Source organism: Phalacrocorax aristotelis, chromosome 3 (assembly GCF_949628215.1).
Source record: "Phalacrocorax aristotelis chromosome 3, bGulAri2.1, whole genome shotgun sequence".
Lineage (NCBI taxonomy): Eukaryota > Metazoa > Chordata > Aves > Suliformes > Phalacrocoracidae > Phalacrocorax > Phalacrocorax aristotelis.
This window is the reverse complement of record NC_134278.1, coordinates 87877176-87903138: the sequence shown is the minus strand read 5'-3', so window position 1 is coordinate 87903138 and position 25963 is coordinate 87877176. Positions and strand designations below refer to the sequence as shown.

Below are 25963 nucleotides of genomic sequence, written 5' to 3'. Positions count from 1 at the left end.
CTCAAATGAGAGTCTGAGCTCCCTCTGATGTCTTGTCTCCTGTTTGCCTGGAGGTTTCCTTACACAGTCCCTAACTAATTTCTGCTTAAGATTAGCCTCTGAAAGTCACACGCTATGGTTTCCCTTCTTATTTTGGTTTTAACCTGAGGCTGGAAAAGACCCCTGTCACTCAGCTTGCTACCTGCTCTGCCCAAGTTTCCACCGACGACTACGTAAAGCAGGGAGCTAAGGCTGCAATTCTGTAGGGAGAGGGGAGCTGCCTTTCTTGCTAAATGCAGGAGTGGGGTGCAAGCTTTGCTTGCCTCTGCTTCTTCTGGAAGAGCTGAGGTTCACCTGTCCACCACAGGGGATGGGAAGACTTAGGTGCCTATAAAACACATGTGAGAAATACCTGTCACTTACAGTTAGGGCTGGTGCTGACAGCCTTGCAACAAAGGCTTGCAAACATAAAAACAATTCCCTGTACTCTCTGGAAGCCTAGAGCTATCCAGGAGGCCAAATTTTGATATCGCTCTAAAGGAGAGTTGTGTAAGTGTGTATTAAGCCTCACTCAGTTTAAAAAAAAAAAAAAAAAAAGTATCCATAATCAATGTAAAATGTGAGTGTTGGGGAAAGCAAACCTTGTAAATGGGGAATGTCTGAGCGCTGGGTCTGGAGCCTGGAAAGGACAGAAGCCCCAGCACAGCTCTGTCTCCTGTACCTCTAGTCTAGGGTTGGGGGTTTTGTTTTCTAACTCACGTGTGACATGAAACCCAATTCTTACCAGGCAGCACTTGTCAGGAGTCCTCTCTAGCCAGGCAACATGGACATGTTACACTCAAACAAGTAGAATCTGCATCAGATCCTGAGAAGCAGCCTTGCAAAAAAAAAAACCCAAAAAACAAAAAACAAACAAACAAACAAAAAAAAAAAAAAACCAAACAAACAAACAAAAAACCGCACACCACCCATCAGTGTACAAATTGCGAGCCAGCTGCAGCATGTTGAACGTAGCCATGCGTTGCTGTGTGGTACATGCTGTACTAGCTCCCAGGGATGCTACTGTGCCAGGATTTAAAGACCCTGGTGGGAACAGATGAAATCTTCAAGAAGGGGTCATTTTCATCACACGGTGGATGTTGCCTCTGAAAGTCTGTGTTGCTTATTTGCTCCAGTCCTGGAGTTAAACCTTGACACCTGGGCTGTTCAGCTTTCTTCCTTGTTTTTAGTGAGGCTGGGAGAGGGTGCCAGATTTATACTGGTGTTCCCCTCCACTATTTCTCTTCCTTTCCAGCTTTGAATGGGGAGAAGGATGCCTGTGCTCTCAGAGAGCAGGCTGGCTCCCAGCTGCCAGGACAGGTTTGCTCTGCTTTGCTAGGATCTTGTAGGCCATGGGGCATTGTTCTGCGGTGGGTGAGCCCATGGTCTTGCCCCCAGGGGGTCTTTCTGAGGCATGGCAGCTCTCCTGCTCTCTGCCATGGCCTTGGGGATGTGGAAACAGGGATGGGGAGAGAGAGGTTTACCTGTTTACCTCCCTAGCTCTAGGGGACAGATGCTTTGAAGTTGTGGGGACTGGTTGCAAGTTCAGGTGGTCCCTCAGGCTGAATCCAGCAGCACTGAAATGCCTCACAGCAGCCCAGCCTGCCTTTGCTAGCTCAGAGGAGCTAGCCGTAGTCTTGCCAGTTGAACCCAGTTGGCACAAAAGGCCTTTTTATTTTGGTCCTGCAGCTATCTATGCCAAATCCTGATCCCGCTGAAGTCAGTAACAAAACACTCATTGACTACCGTTGGGCCAGGATACAGCCAATGCAACCCTCAAGGATGAGGAGTGAGGGATGAAGGAGAGGAAAATAATATTTCATGTGCCAGACATGACACAGAAAGCGCTTGCGTAATTTACTGGATAGAGTCTCTGAGAAGCACTGGTGAGGTTCATTTACACCTGAGGTTTGGAAACTGTTTTGGGAATGAAATGTGCAAATTCAGTACTCTCGTTGTGGTTTGGGGGGCTTTTGTGTTTTTTGTTTCTGTGCACGCACGTGTGTGAAGTAGTGTTTTATTTTAATTCCCCCAAGTTGCCTTTTTCTTTATTCCCCCCCCCCGGTTTTAGTTACCCAAGATTTCAGAAAGTAACTGGTCCTGCTTTAAGCTCCACTTCTCACATGAGCCCCTGCTGTTCACGTCTTGCTTTTGGCTGTATGAGGAGGAATGGTTGCCTGTGGACTCTGGGGTTTGGTGCTTTTACCTTCTAAAAGTGAACCTCATTATATTAAGCCGTTCATCCCTTAGATCAGCTGAAATGGTGGTAAATATGAGTGGAAATGTAACTTCTTGAAGATCCCTTTCCGCCGTCCCTCTTGGTGTTTAGTTCCTCTTTCTTTTTTTCCTTCCTGTCTGCTTTGATGAGCGGGGAGGGACTAGTGGGTTGTGGAATTGATTTCTGAGAAAAGCCCTCAGTCTTGAGAGACATTTTAAACTAAACTGTTAAAAGCCTTTGAGAATTAACATTAAAGGGTATTTTTATTACTGGTGAGATAACCAAATCACTTATTCCCCTCCATTTTTATATATCCAATGCTTCCCTATGCCAAACTCCCAATTATTAAAGGCTTCAGAAATAGTCCAGCAGTGACAAGGTATAATGTTCTAAGTACAATCGATAAATACTTCTCTCACGATGTACGCATACCTCTGTCCTCTGGAGAGCGGAGGATTCGTCACTAAGTGAGCTCAGAGACATAGTCAGGCATTGCACAAGCTTTTCTGTGTTTAATCGATGATGGTTGACTCCAGAGAACCACCCGCTCCAGGCTGATTATCTCTTCTGCTATGCCCCAACTGCATTTTTTTCCAGCTCTGTCTGAAGAGCATGCAGAGCCAATAAAAGGAAGCTAAATGACATGCAAATGAAAAAAATATATATTACTGTTGTTTTCCAATTAAGAAAAGCCAACTCCGAAACAATGCTAGGGTTTTTTTGGCTCTGAGGCACATGCAATCACCCTAAATGGGCAAAAAAGCAAGTTGAATCTTTCTCAGCAACAGTAGTTCAGCTTTTGGGTCTGGGTCTTCCAGAGCTGGAGCCAATTAGTGGATAATATTGGGGAAGATCTCCAAGCAACTCCCCCTGCCCCAGTCCCCGCATAAATGTGTTTTTTCCATTGCCTTTCTTCAGCTTTCTGGTTCCAAGTACCTAAGTAACATTGAAAACCAATTTGCATGCCAAGACCCTGCGACACCCTTTATTAAAACAAAAACAAAGCAACATCCCAGCTCAACTCCTAATGCTTGACCCCAAAATTATGTTTGCTGGCAGACGGATGGAAATGCAGCAGGCATACATCTGGCTGGGATTGCTCCTCAGCCAAAATGGATGCACAGAAGACCCTCCATGGACGTGAGCCTTTGTTGCTGCCTGTCCAGTCTTGCATCGTGGTGGGTTGCTGTTGTCTGGCCCTCCTCATTACAGCCATGTGACTTGGTAGGCCTGTTCTGTCTTCTGACACTTGAGAGGGTGCGAGTATATCTCATTTTGTACCTAATCTATAAGTTTGGTGTTTTCATTTTCCCGGCAGGAGCTTTGGCTGGAAGGGGTAGGGTCAGAGTTTTTGAGATGAACAGAACTGAACCAGAGCAAATGTTGGCATTGTACAACTTGCCCCCTTTTTTTATGTTGTTCAGTATCTTGAGACATACAAAATTGATCTTTTTAATGTAGGCATGAAACTGTTGGTTGAAGGAGGGAAGAGATAGTTTGAACTGTAAAGAACAACCAGGCAGCGTTGTCTTAAGCTGTGGTGGTCAGAACCTATAAAATTCCTTTTTTGAGATCCAGGGAAAGGTTTGCAAGCCTGAAGCCTGTCTGTTTTTACCAACTCTATCAGTTGGTCTAAAAAGATACCGCCTCCTTCCTTTCTTAAAATGAATAAAGTGATTTATGGAAATTGGAGGAAAGTGGTTTTACATTTGCATGCCAGAGGAGAAGGGGATAAAATAAAACTCTCTAAAGCTGAGAGTCTAGAGGTGCTCATTTGAGCCCCCTGTTCTGGGGAATAAAATCCCCTTGCTTAGGCTGGCATCCTGCTTTGCTTCTTTAATAGTTAAATTCAGTTCAGAGAGCTTTTCTGGGGAAAAAGAAACTGAAAGCTGCGCTGAAAAGCTGGTAGGTGAAATTGGGAGTTGCCTGATCTATTTTATCTTTTAAAAGGACAAGCTCTGAACCAAGCTACGCGATGATTGAGTGAGATGTGAAAGCTTGACAGTCATACATACAGGAAATATTGAATCATTTCTAAGCTTCCTGGAAAATGATGTAGTGAGGTTATCTTTGTGTTTACTAATGATGATCCCATAGCTCTTTACCGATCAGCTTAAAAAACATCTTAACTACCAGCACCTCAATCTTGGATGCAGATGGGCTGAACTGGGTTCATTCAAAATGCCTGCTGGCATCCCCTGACAGTAATAATTAATAATCGAGCACAGGGAATGGAGCATGTCCACCCGAATGGTCTGTTTTCTTTATCGTGGAGAAAAAGGTTTGCTTTGTGCAGTGAATATTTTTATGCATTCCTCACAGAACCTAACAAACTTTAAAACTTTCCTAGTCCCCAAGCCATTTAAAAATTTCTCCTTTAAACAGAGCATTGTGGAAGGAGCATTGATATGTCCTTAGGACAGAGCCTGTCTTTTTTCAGGGGGAGGAGATAGTAGGAAGGGACAGAAAGCTGCTAGCTCTCCTCCTAACCCATCACTGCTTTGAAAATGTGCTGGACTTGGGCAGGGGTTTCAGTTCTTGCTAGCCCGGTCCTCTGTTTCTTGCTCTGTCTGTCCAAAGGAAGGAAGCGTGTCTGTTGTGAACATTTGAACAGCAAACCCCCCCTCACACCCCAAACCATGTGCACAGCTCTAGAGTAGTCCATGGAAGTGACACTAGGGAGCAGAGAAAAACCAGACTTCGGCAGTAGTGCTAAATTTCAGAGGTTTTGTTCACCCAAGATTCCAGGCGCGGGGATCGCTGGTAGCTGGCCAAGGAACTTGGATGGCAGCCTACCCGTTCCTCAGCTCTGCTCAGCTTGCTCCCTCCTCCCGCCTTTCTTTTTTTAATTGCATAATATGCTAGAAAATGATCTGGATTTGGGACTTATTTTTAACCAGAAGAGGCTCACTTCACCCAATCTGATTTTGGATTTAACGCCCAGCAAATGCTTTCTGAAGCTCTTTTCTTTTTGCATTGAAATCGTGACTTCTTTTGCCCCCTCTCCTACTTTGCAAGGGCTCTTTGCTTTTAAATGTCTGTCAGACATTCTTGGGGATGTTTGCAAGTCCTTAGCCACAGCGGGACTGGTGTGTGACAATCAATTTGGTGTTAGACCTGCCTGGCACAGTCATTTTGCAGGCATGGATCCTGTTGGGGGAAATGGGAATTGTACTCAAATAAGGAAGGCGAGTTTTGTCTCCTAGACGATAGCAAGGCAATAGCTGCATAATAAAGCTCGTATGCAAAGAGTCAGGTTTGGGGTTAAAAATCTGTTTATATGCCTGTTGCAACTTCTCTCTGGGTAGCTGGGGCTGGAAAGCATCTTCCACTTCTTTTTTTTAAAAAATGAGGCTGAAATCTTCCTGCCATTTTATTAGCGTTTTCTTAAATGGAGGGAGGGATGCAGGGATGAACAGGGGGCTGTCTGTGATCCTATTAAAAGGGCAACTGGGTGAGTGTTCCAGCACCTCACCACTCTACCTGGGGAAAATGGGAAAGTCAAACCTGTGCCCTAAGACGTGGAAGCAGGCCAAGTGCAGGGTGCTGCTCTGCAATGCCTGTGATCCTACCCGTCTCCACAGGACTTTTCCTCGGCAAATTTGATACAGCCCATGGGACAGGCAAGTGAAGTGTAGTAACAGCCTCTTCTCCTTCTAGTTTTGATTTAGATGTGATAAAACAGGATGTCTGGTAAACTGGCTTTATGCAGGTAGTGGGGGAGGGAGTCAGAGGGAACCTGCTATCTCACAAGCACTGAAAGAAGTGTCTGTCGCAGGGACCATGCTGTTTCACCCAAGTCATTGTAGATATTTCAACAAACCAAACCCTGGCTACTCACTGAACATGGGTGGTTGTGTGAGGCAGAGGATTGCTGACCCTAAAGCCCTCCCCATTCAGATGTATAACGTTCGGTTGTGCCTCTGTCACAGGACAGCAATTCCTTCATTCCTTTGTGGTTGGGGGTGGGGGGGGGCTCTTCCTGTCACAAAAATAGCAGTGACAAAATGAGGCTGGGACTGAGCTGTGTAGAGGAGCATTTCCACACATTCTGAAACATCCTGGAAGAGGCAGCACCAGGGATTGAACTGCCCTACTTACTCTTAGCTCAGAAATGATTTATGATGTGGGGCAAGTTTGGTAAAATTCCCTTTGTCTCCTTCTTCAAAATTGGCCATTTGACGAGGAAAAAAGCTCATGCATTTATGCTGATTTTTGTTCTTCAGAAAGCCATATGGCGTTCTTTTCTTCCCAAATGAAACCTGACATGGATGTATTCCTGAGTGAGGGACACGCTTTGATGGGGGAGAGGTGAAGACAAATGGTGTGTCTGGAGCAATGCATCCTTGCTCTGGTGCAAAAGCTGTTATGTCTGTGACTAGCAAGATCCTGGAAGTCTTACTGGAGGAAGCAAAGGCTGCTGGCATTGCCTTCACCAGGCAGAAGCTGAGGAAAGGGTTTCAAACACCACTGTGTGAAAATGCTTCCTGTACCCAGAAGACCAGGGGGTAAGAAAACAGGCCACCCCAGCCCTCTGTAAGAGCTGCTAGGTGCTCAGTGCTTCAGGGGACACCAAAATCCTTTGAAGCTTTCTGAGGCAGATGCCCCTGTCCTCAAACTGGGACCCAGGCACTGTCAGGACTGAAGGCCCTGGCTGCAGCAGCAGAGCGTAGTACAGAGGATGGCCTAGGAGATTAGACTAAAACACCTGACAGATATTCTTCTTCATCTGAAATTTATCTAATTCTGAGCGTAATAACTGCATTTCCTGCTTTAGTAGTTCAGCCCTTATGCAATCAGTTAAATAAACCCACGAGGTCAGATATGCATATATCCTGGTGTGCTAAAGGGTTAAATCTCCCAGCTTCACCGGGAAGGTTTCTCTCAGTATGCAGTTGCTTGAGCCTCGCTCCCCTTACCCCTGTGAACACACTTTTGAATAAAAAGGGAAATTCATTTTAAGAACCTCGGTGTATTACGTTTGTATTTACAGGCATAGTGCTGCCTCAGTCAGGAAATTTAAGGAATGTTCAATATAGTATCTGTAGCTTGTGCACCTATGTATGGATATTTGGGGACCATATGCTTAACATATGCAAGAGTGAAATCTGCTGCCAAGCGTGCAAGGGCTTGAGTTTTATAGATGCTGTTTGAATTCCTGCTTGGAATTTGCCAGCGTAGCTGTGCTTTAACACAATGGACCAGAGCACTGTGTTGAGGTGGCTTCTGCTTCCTCATCACGCTGCTGTGGGCCAAGAGTTATTTATGTGGACAGATTTCCACTTGTGACTGTTAGGGGTAAGTGAGGAGGGGACAGAGCGGCTAATCTCTCCACACCACGTGTGCAAGGGAGGAGGTGGACTAGGGTAGTCATTCAGGCGGGAAGAACAGGCTTCAAGCTTTGGCATCATCAATCTCTTCTCTTTCCTTTCAGATATATGTTGGGGAAAGGAGGAAAGCGGAAGTTTGACGAGCATGAAGATGGGTTGGAAGGCAAAGTGGTGTCTCCTACTGACGGTCCCTCTAAGGTGTCTTACACCTTACAGCGTCAGACTATCTTCAACATTTCCCTTATGAAACTTTATAACCACAGGCCATTAACCGAGCCAAGCTTGCAAAAGACAGTTTTAATTAACAACATGCTGAGGCGAATCCAGGAAGAACTCAAACAAGAAGGCAGCTTGAGGCCCGTGTTTGTGACCGCTTCGCAGCCCACCGACCCTCTCAGTGACAACTTCCGCGAGGCCCAGCCAGCGTTCAGCCATCTCGCCTCCCAGCCCCTTCTCCCCACTGACTTTGTAAGCACTACGCCCCTGGAGTCTTGCCTCACCCCAGCCTCTTTGCTCGAGGACGACACTTTTTGCACTTCCCCGACTGTCCAGCACGATGGTCCGACAAAACCACCACCTCCTGTTCTCCAACCAGTAAAGGACAGCTTCTCTTCAGCCTTGGACGAAATTGAGGAGCTTTGTCCAGCACCTACCTCCGTAGAGGCAGTAGCAGCCGAAACAACAGCCGATGACTCTAAAGATCACCCCAGCGAGTCCAATGTTCAAAAGCCTGAGGGCATCCCGGAGAGCAGAACAGCTGAATCGAAACTCATGGACTCGCTACCTGGCAACTTTGAGATAACAACTTCCACGGGTTTCCTCACAGACTTGACCCTGGATGATATTCTGTTCGCTGACATTGATACATCCATGTATGATTTTGACCCCTGCACGTCTGCCACAGGGGCTGCCTCAAAAATGGCTCCTGTCTCAGCAGATGAGCTCCTAAAAACTCTCGCTCCGTACAGCAGTCAACCAGTAACTCCAAATCAGCCTTTCAAAATGGACCTCACAGAACTGGATCACATCATGGAGGTGCTTGTTGGGTCTTAAAATATAGAAATATAGCAATTTTTTTTTTTTTTAATTTTAAGTACCAGTATATACACTTGGTAGTATTTCCATAGTCCCTTCCACCCCCAATTCACAGCACTGTGCATGCATCCTTGCTTGCCTTTTTGAAAAGAAAAGGATCACACTAGTTTTTGCTTCAAGCAGAGTTGGAGTGCCTTCATCCATGTATGACCACTTCTAATGTATTTTTTTTAAAGTGGTTCCTCAAGGAAGACCGAATATCCTGGTATAGGAAAGAATATGTATTGTAGACAATGTTATGTTAATACAAAAAAAGAAAAAAAAATTGTAAAAGCTAAGCACAAGGATTATGTTGGGGAAAGCTGTAAATTGCATGTGCATATTTGTCTATTTTTTCTATAAGTTTTATTGCAAGAGGTAAAAAATTTTATTATTTAGATAATCTCAATACCATTTTAGCCCTGTATAGGTTGACTTAGCAATTCAGCCTTTTGGAGGCATTAACCTGCTCCTCTTTAAGTGTTGCATTTACATGGCTGTTTAGAAACTGCTGCCCAAATTTATTTTATATTTTTGTACAGATTCTGCAGTTTATGATATTGTTTTTTCTAAAAACAAATGCTGTTTATACATACAAAAAAAATTTAGCTATTTTGATAGGATTTGCTCACATAGTTCCTGCATACTTCAGATGTACAAGAACCACTTGTACTTTTATACAGAGTTGTAATGTTTTATATGTGTATGGTGCAAAGAGAAAATTGGATCAAATAAGCCTGCAGTCGGTTTCCCTGAATGCAAACAAAAAAGTGCTTTAAGAAAGGGCTGGGAGCTGCTTCTGTAGGAGTTTCACAAGTGTTTGCTCCCTGCTGTACCCACTGCGCACTACTGTGATTCCTGAAACTTAGAGCCATGTCCTTTTTCAACACGTATGTGAAGCAGTTGGCAGGAAACAGTTGTGGAACTTCACCTGAAGAGGTCCTGAGTGCCACCGCGGCTGCAGCCTCCCCACCCCAGCGCTGGGCCGGTGCCCCCAAGCCTGCCTGCGTCCTCTTGCCGGGGCATCCATCCCGTGTGACGTGGAGCGCCTTAACATGGTGGCAGATCAGCACTTCCTCACCCGAAGCTCCTGGGAATGGTTTTGAGGGGGAATGTGCCCGTTGCCCACCTCTCGTGGCAATCTTCCTGACCAATGGGCGTACGTGCAGAGCGGGCAGAAGACTGGCGTTGACAGCGTCCACTCGCCCTTTCTTGGAGTATTTCTCCTTCCCTCTCCCCACCTCACTGTGCTAAGTGCTGAAAAAGGAAACTTCAGTATTACTGCAGTGAAGCTCATCTCTTACCTGCACTGGATGGACTTGCTTTAATATCCATTGCTGTTGAAACTGGAGCCAGTCGTGTTACATCACTTGGCATCTCATATAGGGTTGGTTTCTTGTATCAACTGCGTTACCTGCTTTACACTTTATAGACCTGTTTTACAACAAATACACAGACACAGCTTTCTATGCATGGTCCCGTTCCCCGTAACACCTGAGAAGTCTTCTCATTACTGCACCAATAGCATTTTTTAAGTTCGTGGTGTACATTTAATTTAAAAAAAAAAAAAGTTTGCAATGTATCATGCCTATTGCTGAAGTTGCTATGGCATTTTAGTTTTTCAATGGTACTTTAGCTGTTGAGCGCCGGTTACAACCTATATTTTTGACATGCCTATGGCTTCTTTAGGAATAACTTTTATATTTATTTAAGAAATTTTAAATTATGTTTTACGTCATTTGGCAATATTCAGTCAATTCTGCTCCCTTCTTGTCATGGATGAAATTGGGTCTTGTCTGCCCTTTAAGGAGGCAGCTTTTTATAAATTGGCACTTTAAAACAGGCCACATATATTTATTAGTATATAGGTAGATAGATATAACATAGATATGCACGCAGACACAGTGTAAAAGCAAATACGTTTTGCAGTGAAGGAACTTGAAATGAAATGTGTCATGTACAATTACAAAGCACGCTTTTGGCTCTGAATACATCTGCCAGGGTGAGATGTGGGGCTGGGGGAGGAGGGGGGAATGGGCTGAGGGGGTGGGTTTGCTTTCTTTATTCCAAGCCAAACTCAGTGAAGCAGCAGGATGCTGATGGATTTGCAGTCGTTTCCTTACATGGACTAAAAAAAAAAAAAGTTATTGCTTCAAACAAAACCATTGACCAAGCGTAACTTTAGGGACCATCAGAAGTGAAGGACTGGGGCAGGAGCAGGGCACTGCTTTCTCTCGCTCCTGGCAGTGACCAGACCACGCTCAGCCACCCTTTTCGGCCCTTGTAGGAAAAGAGCCCTGATGGATCCTGCACCTCTTGTAACTGGAGTAACTGGGAAGACTTTAGCCACACAAGGGTTGTGTGTCTGTCTGCACAAACCTGTAGGCACGTGGTAACAGCAGCAGTTTCACATGGTGACTTGGTAAGCATGCTTTGCTTTACAGGAGGGGCTGCCTTCTTTTTTTCTTTTTTTTTTTTTTTGGGGGGGCAGGGTGGGATGTGTGTGGGAACAGGGAATTACTTATGCATTTAAACAACTACCGTATTGCTAGGCAAAAATTCACATCAGTGCCATTTTCAGAGAGCTGTGCTGTTGTTCAAGAGGGGTTAGTTGAAGTTTTTGTATCCACAGAACGGGAGAGGAGCTCTAAATCCGTTTTACCACTCAGAAGGTGGTGTCTGTGTATCATTGGTGCTGAAGCGCACATCCTATAGCAGAGTCCTTACAGGAATCCCATAGGACATAAACATACCTGACTTATGGGACTAGGCAAAAGGTTAGCAAGGCTGGTGCTGGTCTGTAAGCGTGGCAGGCTACAGAGGGAAGGGCTCAGCTGTGGCTTCCTGCCCACATGGTCACTTACTGCCTCTAGCGTGGCCTTTGCTGCCATCCTAACAGCAGCCATGCATGAAACGTCTCCAAGACCTACACCAGGGATGGAGAGTGACATTAATGTGCAATGAAGTGACAAGATGGGAGCAGAATAAAGGAGCTTTGGATTTGAAGTGATTTTTTTTTTCATAAATTATTTATTCTTTTTTTCCTTTTGTAAATATATTTATTTTATTGTGAAGCTAACAACATCTGGATTGTAACATGTACAGAATGTATGGTAGGAATGTATTCTCTTGTAGGAATGTAAATCTGTATGAAAAAAGGTATGGGAGCCAGATTCAGAGAAAATTGAGTTCCAGTCAGGATATGCATGGTTCACATAACTTCCCCACACACACACTCTCTTTTTCCAATATGGGTCTGGTTGTTTGAAATATGCAAAAAAAGGTATGGGTGAGGAACAAGTTTTATGTTCAAAATTAGTCCTAGTCAGGCTCCTACCCCATCAGCTTCTCCTGCTGGCCCTCCATGGCACTCTGCTGGAATCTGCAACAGAAACCAGGAGCAGATGCAATCACCTCTATTGTGCTAGCCTGGTAAATGTTTGAAAAAGGTGATTTTTTTTTTTTAAACACACACGGGAAGCCCACCTGAAGTCCCTGGGGCTGGACAGGTGAAGAAGGTTGCAGGATGGATGTTACCTCCAGCCCTAGAAGATGCAGCAACAGAGCTGGCACCACCTCATTGCCAGAAGGTAAAGCCAGACAAGAAGTGATGACCGCACTTCACAGATGCAGCGGAGGGGTTTGCTTGCTTGAGTTCAAATGACCGGCGTTGCTCTGTGCATCCCCCCAGCTACTCCTTGGACACCACGGGTCCCCTCCAGAGCCTGACGGGACTGCAGAGCCCTGTCAGCAAAGGAAGGGGAGCTTCCCTCTTGGAGCAGAGTCATACATAAATGCATCCATCTGGCATCTTCCTTGCAGCCAGCTAGAAAAGCAAGACAGTAAAGCCACTGTCTGAAGCAATCACTGTAAGAATAAATTTGGACCTTGTGAAAGGTAATTTGGTTTTCCCTCAATGCTGTGTGGTAATAGCCTGGGTTGTTTAAAACCAATGTTTTGAATCCAAAGTTTACACTTTAATCACCATTAAATTGAGTTAATCGTAATGGGTCCTGTCTGACAAACGGTTTAATTCACTCCGGCATCTTGTGAACTTTTTGTTCGTGTTAGAGTTTGTTTTGGTTTTGTTTTGGGTTGTTCCCCAGTCCCCCCACCAGGTTTCAGTATCCTGCTTCTGTGCAAGTTGCTTTCAGTGCTTCTATTAATTAATAAGACTGAACATTTTTAAATAAATTAGTTCTCTTCTAAGCACTTTTTCTTTTTCTGAAAATAAGCCTAATGCAAGTTCTGGAACATCTTTAAAAACATAAATTGCAGATAAAATCCCAACCTTGACTCCTATGTAGTTCTGAGCATAATCCATGCTAGTGCCTGCAAAGGCCAAGATTCTGGAAAAGGTGTAAATAGTGTGACATGTTCAGTGCATGGTTGTTTGAACAGGGCTTGTTATTGTCAAAAAAAAAAAAAAAAAGGCTGTATTTCCCCTTCCCTTCCCACAGACCTTAGAGCTGTGCCTTTTCTATGCAATATTACAGACATATACATCTGAAACCAGATTACTGTATTCACATGTAGGTATGGGCTGTAATCAAAAAAAACAATTGGACAAATGTACATGGAAATGAGCAGTCTTACTTTTGTAGTTTTATATTATACAATAAACAATTAAAATAAACTCTGGCTTGGTTCTTTCCCTCCACAATGAGGTCGGTAAGGGGGAGGCAGACCCCCACAGGTCGGCAGCATGCCAGGGCCGCAGCAGGCAGCCTCGCCCACCACCGCAAGGGACAAGGGAGGGAGAGCCCAGCCTTGCCCTGCTTCGCCTCACAGAACAAGAGACACAGGCCTTGTGCAAGGCCTGTTCCTGGTGCGAGGCTTGTGTCCCTCGCACTGAGGTACCCTTGGTGTCCATGTCCTTCTGCAGCCAGTCTTGGCCTGCGAGTGCCAGGAGATGCTCAGCTCTCCTGCGGCCACGAGCTGCAGCCCTGAGCTGGTCCCTGTGGCGTGCACAGCTTACCAGGGTGCTGCTGGGCTAGCTGAGAGCAGACTCTGTCTTGCTTTAATACCTATAATGCACTGTCCTTTAGGGCATTAAATCCCAGCAGGAAAAATCTGATACCTTAATCCAGTGCTTCATTTATCAGTGCCTTCTTCCTGCTCCCCCCCTCAGGTGATAGGTGTTTGCTTTCAGGGCCAGGCAGGAGGGCGATCTCATCTCTGTCTTTGGCTCAAGCCTTTTGTGGCAATAAAGCAGCAAGTGCAGCCCAGGAGTGCTGTCTGGGCTGGCCCCAGCTGCGGTGCACAGCAAGTGACTCACCCCCTCCCACCCCCCCACCGCACACTGCGCTCGGCCTCCTACACCCACAGAAACATGACTGCTCTGCTCTGGATTTACAGCGAACCAAAAACCAGACAGAAAAGCAGCAAGTTTTCCCCGTCCCGACATGCCGCACAGCAGCTCAGCTGCGGCGAGCTGGCTCATGTTACCAGTGCGGCAGCCAGCAGCAGCAGCGCAGGGCACTGGGCCCTGCACACCAGCTGCCGCTCGGTGACACATGGTTGTGGAGGCACAGGGCACGGGAAATGCAAAGAGATAAGTGGAAGAATTAAAGCCAGCCCAGGGATTGAATTTCTGTCTGCTCAGCACGTGCTGTGCTCAAAGGGGTGAAATGCACCCAAGACTACAGTGTGAACACTTTCCCCAGCGTCTCTGTTCCCTTCCAGGGTGCAATGGTGCTCGCCCTGAACCGACACACTGCTGGCTCCTGTACAGACATTTCCAGTTGTCAGTGCCTCCACCTGATGCAGGACATGGGGAGATGCATTCCCAAAGCTGCTCTTGCTTTATTGCCATCTACCATTTAAGAGCTCGTTTTCTCACTCATGACTTCTAAGTAGGAGATGCCTCCAGCCCAAAACCTCACGGCTACATGCAGAGCCCTACTTACCCTTTCCGTGAGTGGCTTGCCACCCACTCCAGACCTTTCCGCTTTTCAGCTGAGTAAGGGCAAACAATTGCCTTGGGCTTTTAAAATGGGGTACCGGTGTGGGGAGCTGGTGAGCTGCACCTCCCTCTAGTGTCTGCCCCCAGCTGGAGGGCTCCCCAGCAGCTGCCAGACATTCCTCTGCAACCAGCCCCTGCTCTGAGCTTGCCTATAGGGGGGGGCAGGAGAAAGCAGGCTGTGGTTCAGCACAGGCACTTACCTGCAGCAGATGCAGCTCAGGTCTGAGGTATCTCGTACTGACACCCCAACGGAGGAGAACAGTACTTACCTTGCTTCTTGGGGTGACAGGAGTCTGGGGTGTCCTCAGGCCTGAATGACAGACCCTCCCTCTCTGAGGTGCATCTGCTGATGTGCCCCTGAAGTGGGGTTTCCAGGCAGAGGAGCCACCACAGCACAGAGTGGCGGCTCCTCACAGGCACTGAAACCACCAGCAGCAACAGCCCGGGACTGGCCCAGGTCTGCATTCAGCTCTGCGGCTGCTCGCTATCACTGTGAGCCAGTGCAGCAACTCCACAGCTGACACCAGCTGCTGTGCTCTTCTCTGGGCCCAAATAACTGGAAATTTGGGGTGTTGTGGCCAGGCAGGGTCACCAGCTTTCACAAACCTTGCTCAAATATATGCCACGTGGGGCAGAAACACACAGAAACGCAGCAAGGAGAGGACAGCAAAAGGCACCCTTGCCCCACTGAGCTGCTGGTGCCGTCACCCAGGAGGGATGATGCTCCCTGCCTCTCACCTGCATGTCCGACCCTGGCCTGCAGGGAATTGTGCTCCTCCCCTTGGCAAGCGAAACGACTCCTGGCCCTGTCCGCACAGCAGAGCTGGCTTCCCCGGACCACACGGCTCTCATACTCACCAGAGAAACCACTGAGGGGAAAAGTCATTGGGGAAAAAGTCCCCTTCAGCCACAGACAACACTTTGTACAGCTGCTGTGAACATCAGCTAACTGATCAGCTGCGACAGGTCCATAGGGATGCTGGCTCAAAAGCTGAGCTGTGCAAGGAGCAGTTTCTCCCTGGTTCCCCCTGCCCCTTTCCACTGGGCTCCTTCACCTCCGCTCCCACTGAGCCTGTGGGTCCTGCTTGCCTCCATCACCGGTGGTTGCAGGCTTGTCTCTGCCTGGTCCCTGTGTGCATTTTCTGCCTCCTCTCCAGGCAGCTCTCTCCTTCCACAGCTCCTCTCCCTTTTGAAAAAAACTGCCTTAGCAACTGGCAGCAGGCCAGCAAGATCATGGGTTTTTCCTCCCACCTCCCTTCTCCTCCAAATAATGAGATGGCCAGGGAGGGGGAAGGGGCCATAAGACCTCGGGTGCTGTGGCTGCGGGAGCCCTGTGTGTGGCAGTGGGCTGGGCACACCTACCAACTTCCAAAACTCATCCTCCGGGACTGATGCTCCAGGTACGCCAGGTGCTTTGGGGTCATGGGCAGGGAGGCTTCTTTCTAGTCCTCCTTCCCTCTCCCTTTTCCAACTGACATGTCCCCAAAAGCCAGCCAATTCCCCCCCAGGAACCTCCAGCATCTGCTAGGGGAAGGCACATCACGATGCACAGAAGGAACAGGTTTAAATCACCCATTTCTGCGAGGATTTCCTTCCATTCTTCTGGCCCTGCTTTACCCACCTCATGCTACTCCCTGGACTATTTCCTCTGCCGTTTCCTCTCCTTTTCCCCCTATTCACTGGGCTTCCTCCCCCTCCCCCTGTTCCTCCCCTTGCTTTCTCTCTCTTGCGCAGTTTGGCCTACAGCCTTCATTACTTGCTGCCTTTACGTCTCCCTTCCTAGTGTGAGCAGGGATGACATGGATTTTGCACTTGTGCCAAGCTCTGCATTTATTGGGAGGGGCAGGGGAGGGGAAGCCACAAAACCCTGGAAGTTTTCTAGAAGACAATACTTGGGCAGTCTTGCTTTCCCTGCGTGCTGCCTTTCAGCTTGCACAGGGAAGGGATTATCCAGGCTACTCCAAACAGAGTTTACTGTATTGCTTGCAATCCCTTGGCAGAGCTCATGTGGCCCGCCAGCTCTTGCTGCCCACTCTTGCCTGCTGGGGGGAATCTGCACTGGGGTGGGAGGCATGGAGGGATGAAACCCCCTTCCCTCTGTTGAAATATCATCACCTACCACTGCCTTTTTCCTGCCTCAGGCCCACCAGGGGTTAATATCCTTGCAGCCAAGGTGACACCTTACTTCAACAGTACACGCTGACTACAATCAAAGGTTTCCTCCCAAATCCTTCAGCGTTGTCACCCTAAGTTGTCTGCATCTCTTCCCCTGCCCTGGTATGGTAGAAAAGCTTGGTAAAGCAGAGTTGCCTAATATGACCTTAAATTAAGAGGGGGGAAAATTGGGAGGGGAATTTCAGCCTTAGGGCCACAAACCCAGGGGCATGTGGGATGCAGATGGGGGTGGGGTTGGGGCGGGCTTCAAGTCCTGACTGTTTCAGCAGATGCAGCAGCATTTTCAAGTGAGGCCAGGCAGCTGGCTCAGGACATGAACATGAGGGGCTATCAATTTCAAGACAGCCATTTTTAAGCGCAGCCCTCCGTTGGGCTGGGAGCATGTCAGGAAGAGGCCCACGGTGGCTGCCCATCACAAGGAGGTCTTACCTGTAACAGTGGCATCAGCTAATGCCCAGCCTGCAGGAATCCCGCACAGGTTCTGTGTCAGCTTTTGCGCCTCCTGTCTCCAGCAGATTTCACAAAGCTGCTTCTGCTGCTCTGAATGGGACCGAAGATCACTTCAGCCCCTGATGGCTGCCCCCAAATAGAGAAGACATACAAGTTAATGCTGTCATTTCAGGGCTGAGAAGCACCTTTTCTCAATTTGGAGAACACCTGCCCTGTAAGCAGGAGACCACCTGGTGTGAGTGCATCCTAACATCTTACTTCCCTACAGGCATGGACCTCTGTGAATCCAGCTGCAAGGACACAGCTTTAGGCTACATTAGAGTTTAAGGATGGTCCAGTGAGCTGAGCTGCCAGACCTCAGCTTTCACTGGATGAAAGCAAGAGCGAGGTCTGGACCCAGATCATATCCCCCAGGAGGGAACACGTACAAATGGAAGCAGCAGCAATACCCAAAAACCACACAGGGACTGACCAGCGCAACCCAGAGATAATCCAGCTTCAGCAGCAAGACTTGATCCTAGCTATGGAGCCGTCATCCGAGGAGGGGCTTGGAGGTCAGGACAGGAGCAGCCCCATTCCAGGATCTCAAAAGCCTTTGGGGGTTACCTGTGGGCCCTAACAGCCTCCACAAGCAGCAGCTGCTCCATCTCCCGCCCTTCAACACTGTCAAACAGGAAGGAAGCAAAGCCCAGAGTACCTCATCAGCAGAGACCCGAGCTGGCCATGCTCCAACAGCGTCACTGTCACAGTTCCTCAGACCAGTTCCTCCCACTGAACAACCTCACAAGCATGCTGACTCACAACTGCCTTAGCTGGGGAGGGAAAACTGGATTTTGCTGCTCTGGCAGTCAGGTTGCTCCCACCTTGGAAAGGAGAAGGATTCAGGGAAGCAATAGGGCAGGGAAGCTGGGGAAGAGCTAAGCTTGACGTTTGTTCTTTGATGTCTCAGATGCAGGCAACAGCTCTGGCAGAAGCAATGCTGGCAGTAAGACCACCCCTGTTTAGATGACACCCACTCCACCCCCCGCCTCTGACTTGGCAACAGCCTCAAATACAGAGAGCACAAGCAGCTCCCGGCAGAGTTCAAAATACCACCTCCATCCCTCCAGAGCTACAGATTATTCCCCAAACATTGTGTGGCCTTGCCAGTCTCACTGCTTATTGCTATAAACCAAATTCTGGATGGTTATATTTGTCAAATCTAAGTGAATAACCCTAATGCTACACAACAAAAACTAACCAACCAACATCACCTAATCACCTCTGCCACTCAAACTGGGCTATTGAAAAGCCTTGACTTAATGGGTCAGGCATCACCAGGACACCCAGAATTACTTGCAGAAAGGAGTATGATTATGATTTGTACATCCCTGCTGCGTGACAGGGCAGCACCTGGTGCATGGCAGGGGCTCCCAGGACAACAGCGATACAGAACGACATCTAGCATGTCTGTAAAAATTGCAAGCTGCTAACAGACACTGCGGAAACAAAGTGAGGGCCGAAACGCATTCAGTGAATCATATGCTATGAATTGGTTCAACCAGTTTGAAGTCCCACACCCGAAAGCAAAGACAACCCAGGACTGTGTAATCCCAGGCAAAAGAGTGGGGGAGAAAGGGAGAGAAACGTGCCAGGCAGGAGGAATGGCTCTCTGATGTGGCCCTGGGGATGAGCTCCGAAAGGCAGCAAGTCCGAGCTTGCTCCCTCCTGCCAGAAACTCTTATTCCTGCCTCCCACACCCAGTGCTCCTGCTGCGACCTTCCTCCCGGCACAGCTACTCCCTCCAGGCAGAAGTTAGCACCCAGAGATCAAATAGGAGCCTAGAAAGCAGGTCCCTGCAGGGAGCAGAGGCACAGGGGATGAAGTGAATGAGACCAGGGAAGAAGGGCTCCAAGGACTTGCTGAATTGAAGTGTCCTTGGAAGGCCTGGGAGAAAAACCTGACCTTTCCACAGTTCACAGGCTGCTCCTGGGGTGTAGCGAATCTGCTTGGCTCCCACTAACTTAATTTCATGCCTCGACCTGAGCCAGGGTCAGTGCTCTCCAAAGGTGAGGATATAAAAAAAAAAAAAAGAATACCCCTCACTAGTTAATCCCAGCCTAGCCAGTTGTATTGGCTTTGCGTGGTAAGATTTTGGTAGCGGGAGGGCCACAGGGGTGGCTTCTATGCAAAGCTGCTAGAAGCTTCCCCTGTGTCTGACAAAGCCAGTGCCAGCCACCTCCAAGATGGACCCACTGCTGGGCAAGGCCAAGCCCATCAGCAATGGTGGCCATGCCTCTGGGACAATATATTAAGAAGGGGGAGGAAAAAAAAAAGAAGCCTGCGCAATTGCTGCTGGAGAGAGGAGTGAGAATATGTGAGAGGAACAATGCTGCAGACACCAAGGTCAGTGAAGAAGGAGAGGGAGGAGGTGCTCCAGGCACCAGAGCAGAGATTCCCCTGCAGCCTGTGATGAAGGCCATGGTGAGGCAGGCTGTCCCCCTGCAGCCCATGGAGGTCCACAGCGGAGCAGATATCCACCTGCAGCCCATGGAGGACCCCACACCAGAGAAGGTGGATACCCAAAGGAGGTTGTGACCCTGAGGGAAGCCTGTGCTGGAGCAGGCTCCTGGCAGGACCTGTGGACCCCTGGAGAGAGGAGCTCATGCTGGAGCAGGCTTGCTGGCAGGGCTTGTAACCCTGTGGGGGACCCACACTGGAACAGTCTGTTCCTGAAGGACGCCACCCCACAGGGAGTGGCCCACGCTGGAGCAGTTTGTGGAGGGCTGTAGCCCGTGGGAAGGACTCACATAGGAGAAGTTCGTGGAGTGAAGTGACCACAATCCCCATACTCCATACCCCTGCACTGCTGGGGGGGAGGAGGGAGAGAAATCAGGAGTAAAGTTAAGCCTAGGAAGAAGGGAGGTGTGGGGGAGAAGGTGATTTAAGATTTAATTTTTATTTCTCATTACCCTATTCTGATTTGATTGGTAATAAAATAAACAAATTTCCCCAAGTCGAGTCTGTTTTGCCTGTGACAGTAATTGGTGAGTGATCTCTCCCTGTCCGTATCTCAACCCATGAGCCTCTCGTTATATTTCTTCTCTTTCCAGCTGAGGAGTGACAGAGCAGCTTTGGTGGGCACTTGGCATCCAGTCAGGGTCAACCCACCACACCGGCACCTTCCTGGCCCTGCTCGCCAGGTTCGGAGCATGCACTGTGGCTCCAGCCTGCCTAGCACTCGCGCCCAGGCAAACCTGGCTTCATGCATTACGGCTGGGCACTGAAACGTACCTGGGCTGGCTGCTAAGTTCTTGGTGGGACAGTGGCACAAAGGGAAAACTACAACCTCAGGAGCACTTAACACACTGAACCTGTTTTCTTGGGCTGCTCTCAATGCTAAAAAGCTTTCAACTGAGAGGCATCAAGATTTCAGCTTAAATTAAGATTTAAGATGAACACCAGAAACAAACCTATTTAGTGCAACTCCTTTCTCTCCAGCAGACTTGCAATCTGCACCAGGCAAGCAGGACCAACGATTTCTGGTTATGGTGTCTGTACTGCAGGAATTAATCTAAACTTTTTTCCATCAGCTTCAGTAAAACAGGTAATTTGGCCCTGTTGTTCCAGAATGCCCTGGGACATCTGCAGATAACTCTTTATACAGGGAAAATGCGCTCTGCCAAAAAAGGGTTAAACCAACCTACTTTAAATAAATAGCTTCATGTTATATATAATCTATCACCCAGAGAAACCATAGGAAAAGCACATTTTAAATGTGTTTTTTGACGGTGGTTAACCCTGAAACTAGGGATTTTATCTTTTCTTTATTATTGCAGTCATCTTTTTGAAGTGCAGCTACCCCTGAAGCCGAGCTCAACTCCGCTGCTTTAAAACAGCTCCTAACACGATGCCTTCTCCTAACACAGCCAAGCCTCCGAAGAGGTTAACGCGCACCTTCTGCATAAAATAGGTCCTGCAACTGTACATTGGCCAAAGTTAATACGTGCCATGCAATGAGAATAAAGTTAGAAACATTTTTTATAAAACGTTGCCTCCTTGTTAAGGGAGAAAAAACAGGCGCTTACTGATGGTTTACTATCTCATGCAACCCTGAGAAGCATAATAATTTACCAACATATAAATAGAGGGCTTAGCAGCAGCTGCACTACATAAACAGTCACTGGGGTGCTCTGAAATTTCTATCAGTATATCGTATATAAAGCTGGGTGAATAACTGATTTTTCGGTTCGCTGACAATCCTGAAAAAAAGTTTTAAAGAAAATTAATTTGGGGTCAACTGAAACAAATGTTTCACTTTGACTGTTCAGCCCTTTACAAAAGTTAGCTCTGAAGATCATTCAAAATGAAAAGTTATTTCAAAGAGAAAAATCGCAAAGCCTTTCAATTGGAAAATGCTGAAACAAAATAGGTTTTTTTTCTTTTCTCGCCAGAAAATAGGTTTGGCAAATCAAAACAACTCAAAACATTTTAATAGTGGCAAAATTTGCGATTTGTTTTTTCCTCGATATTTTACCCAGCTCCAGCACAACCAATTTACACCTATAACGACTTAAACAGAAACATTACTAATCCTGATGAAATACAGGCTTTAAAAAAAAAGTCTCAGCCACTGTACAAATGTCCCGAAACTGAAACCCAGAAGAAGAAAGTAAGCTAAAAACCACTAAGCTTTTCTTGGCTCGGCAGGAGAATCTTATTAAGTCTCTGAATCGTATAGCCACAGATTTGGGACGTTGTAAAAATTAAATTAGTCTTAGTTCTTATTAGCAAGGCAAGAAAGGAACCAAGAGATTAGGATACAGCAACTGCTATTGTGAGCCAATTTTTCAGCGTGTTTCTGCTTTTCTCCTGTAAACTAACAATTAGCAGGCATTCTCACCGCTCTCATAAAGGCAGTGTTATTTTTAATCTCGGGATGCAGGTTTCTGACTTTCCACTCAGACTAATGCAATTCAAGGATTTAGTGCCATGCTGCAGGGAGATTCTAATTTCATCTCCTGATTTGTTTCATTTGAAGTCTCTGCTTCTGCAGGGCAGCAAGGAGTTAATTCCTTGGGATACAGAAAAAGAAAAGGCATCCATCCATATGCACTTCCAGAGAGCAGGATAGCCTCACCCCACTCCTGTTCTGCCTTTTGCTGGGAGTGTAACGCAGACTGCTCCATGGCTTTGACGACTCAAATGGTGGCAGAGGCTGGCCAGCTGGGACAGGAGCTTCTCACGGGCCCAGAGATATAGGTGGGATTTAGCCAGATTTATCCAGCTTTTCATTCAAAATAAGATTACTCCATGTGCCAGGGAAGAAGTGGTAGTGAGGTGATGCATTTTTCTAGTTGCTGTATTTTTAAGTTAAGCCAGGCTTTAGCACAGCCTGCCTTCGTAATTCACAGCTTCCAGACATCCCATCGCACTCCTCAGTGGAAACGGTAGAAAGCAAAGAGCAGATATTCCAAATGTCACACCCCAGCCTGTTTTTAAAACAGTAGAAAACAAAATAAAAGTGGTTTTCCTATTTCATAAACATGCAAGGATGGGCAGTGACAGATCGCTGGGAGTTGTTTTAACAGCTCACAACTGAGAGCGTCTTTGAACTCAGAGAAATCCTTGGGAGAAAAAAACCCAACCCACAAACAAAGCAGAACTTGGACCATCTCAAATCACAACTACACTATGAATCTGTAGCCTTCCAAGGACAAACTCCAAAGTAATATTTAATGAGCCAGTACCTCCATTTATCATGAGTTCATCTGAATACTGGAGTCCCTACTTAATGCTGCAGGCAGGTTTGATATTTTTTTTAAAATGGCACCTTTAATCCCTGAACAGCTGGGCTATCAGCACTCTGAGGGCTCAGCAAGGCTAGAGGTGAGCAGCTGGGCAGCACGGCACCTCTGGTCCATTAGGCAATAGTGTTTCCAGCAGGTGAGGTGCGAAGGACTGTCCTGCTCATCCATCCTCAGCCCTCCTGGGAAACAGCACTCACACCAGGGAGAAACTAGGCATCTCCAACCCTGACCTGAATGAAAGGAGCTGGAAATCTCTCCAAGAGGGATGTTGCTTTTAGCCCTGCGCACTCAGAGTGGCCGCCCAGGGAGCTCTAGCACCAGATAGCTCCAGCTACTGCTTCTTCAGCCAAAGACGACAGGATCTCATCGCTTCTCCCCTCCAGTCTACAGCATCCCACAAATGACCCAGGTTTTACACATGTGGCTTGCTAGCCTGAGTTAAATGAAAGAAGAAGAAAGCTTGGTTCTGTGCAGAGAAGAATAGAGAGCTGGGGTTCCTGCATACCAGGACCTCTGTGGTCCTTCACCGTGTCCCAGAAGGAGAGATGAGCTGTGGGGAGCCCCTGGCACACGCTCCTGCCACTCCAGACAGGCTTGCACTTACTCCTGGTTTCACATCTCCTATCCTAAAGCTGCTGCTGCATGCTGCGCCAGAGGAATAAAGACACCCCCTTGCTCCAAGACTACCCTCACAGCCTTCTGGAAGGTGAGCTTTGCCCTTGTCAGAGGTCTGCAGCCCAGGGAAACTACACACAGCCTCCCAGGATCGATCAGAGCCTAGAGACTCAACATTAATTCTTGGAGAACTGCAGCCCTTCAGTGTAGCAGCTGCTGAATACTGCCAGGTGAAACCTCTAGGAGTTGCGATATGGTGCCACCAGTCTTCCTTTCAGCAGAGGGCAGAAGGCTGAGGTTCTGTAAGCACCCCAAACACCATTTCAACAGCGAAGATGAATCTCTCCCATGCGCTGCAAAACCCTGAGCAATGCACTAATGAGATGACTGCGTACTGGACCCTGGCACCAACCTAAATAGCATCTGGTACCTCACAGAAAAAATCCCAAATGCACCAAACATCACATATATCTATCTCTATGTATCTACAATTGTGTCCGTATAACCATATAGAACTATATATGATCATTATATAAAGCCAGCTCTTAATAGCAAACTCCAGACAAGGAAAATGGTCTGGACAGCATAAATTACACAAACAAAAGCAAATGCAAACCCTTTATTTAGACACTTAAGTTGAAGTATTTTGCTAAGGAAGCCAGTCTTGAATTTATCAGCTGCCTCTCTGATGAATTCTGAAGAAGCAGGAAACAATCACACTGCAACTGTAGCATCTCTCAACCCTCGCGTTTGAGCCAACTCTCCTTGCAGGGAAGGGGCACCTGTGATCTGTGAGCTGCACTTCTGCAGCTACAACAGCAACAGCAGGAAAGGTTTTTCCTCCCCCTCTCTAGTTAATTAGAATTTTCCAGGAGTGGGTTTGTTTTGCAGGAGAAGAGCAAAGCCTACCTCTGTCTTATTTTCCTCTTTTCCAGTGGCAGTTCTATTTTTGGGGAACCTACAGCAGCAGCGGGGTCTACAGCACTCCATCACACAGAAAAGCATGCCATGTTGAAAGTAGAGCATGAACTCCCTTGTGATTCTGCCAGTGTTCCCTTGTCCGCCTCTACCACCTGTTTGGGTTGCTGAGAAAAAACTAGAGCCTATTATCAGGCCTGCTTCTTTGTCAGGTGTTTCTTTGATGTAAATTCAACCATGATCAAATGTGCTGATCGCAGCAAACAGCCAAGGAGTAACAAACATGCAAACTGCACAGTGACCTGCAGAGATTAGAGAAACCTAGGCTGTAGACAAATTGAGAAGATTAAACACAAATGAGCTAAGAAGTCTTGGGAGAAGTATCCAGGGAGACAAAAATAAGCAACGTAGACAGAAAATAAGAGAACAAGGCAGACCAAAGATTGAACAGACCCTACTAGTACATAAATCAAAGTCTTCCCCCACCTCTCAACACTTTAGCTTTACCCTAATGCTTCTGCTCCAAGGAAGTCAGTGCTAGGCTCACTGCAGGGAAGCAGGCTGACAGAAACCTTAGTGCATCTTTGCTGTATTCTGCCTGTCACACCCTTGTCACTGCAGAACCAACTCAGACCTTACAAAGGAAAAAAATAGGCTTTTTCCCTGCCTTTTCTTTTTTTCCTCTCTTTTTTTTTTAAAAAAAGCAAACAATCAAATAAAAAAGCCCAAACTTCTGGACAGCTGCTGACATGAATTCCTTGCAACCAGAACCACGCTGCTAATTTCAGCATTTGCAGAGTCCACCTTCACTTACAACCCTGCAAATTCAAGGAAAGCCTACTTGGAGCTAATGGCACTATTGATATCCATCTTCCAGTAGTGCAACCTTCCCAAGTGCAGAGGACCAGGAGGGCGTGCAAGGACAGAAAAATCACATGCACGTATATAATGTGACGCAATGCCATGGCTGTACAGGTTCCCCATCTGCATTACATTGGGGAAGCATGTGCTAAGGTAGGGTCTAGAGTTCCTCACATGCCTCATGCTGTTTGAACACACCGCAAATACGGCCCTGCCTGCAGCACAACAACAGCGTCTTGAAAGGTTTCTTTAGAATTTAGAGAGTAGGGCTTCAACCTTCTCTTGAAGGTGGAAACATTTAACTTGGGGCAGCATAGTATAGCATTGCATTACTTCATTTTTCATCTGTTGCCAATAGCGACGTCATCACCCTGCATGCTCTCAGATTTGAGGGCCATTACTGATTTTGGGACAACTTAGCAGTATGCCAGGTGGCAGGAGTGTACTAGACACCCAAATTCATGGAGAAAACAACAGAACACCTGAGAAAAGTACTTTTTCCACTACCAAGCTTCCTGCAGCTAAATGGGATCTGCTGCCTTAGTAGGAG

At 47.2% G+C, this 25963-nt stretch overlaps 2 protein-coding genes across 8 annotated transcripts in view; one reads left to right on the top strand and one right to left on the bottom strand.

The window, feature by feature from the left end:
* Positions 1-8909, top strand: part of SERTAD2 (SERTA domain containing 2) — a 79810-nt gene extending 70901 nt beyond the window's left edge. For 6 of the 7 annotated variants that reach the window (XM_075088364.1, XM_075088363.1, XM_075088365.1 and 3 more), the window contains one exon: positions 7671-8619. In XM_075088364.1, coding sequence (XP_074944465.1) covers positions 7675-8619 — 945 coding nt within the window. In that variant the 5' untranslated portion in view covers positions 7671-7674. Of the gene's footprint in view, positions 1-6462; positions 6745-7670 lie in introns of all 7 variants that reach the window. The other variant, XM_075088361.1, reaches the window with a different exon arrangement.
* ACTR2 (actin related protein 2) overlaps positions 1-25963 on the bottom strand; it is a 516258-nt gene that overhangs the window by 249626 nt on the left and 240669 nt on the right. The window lies entirely within an intron of this gene.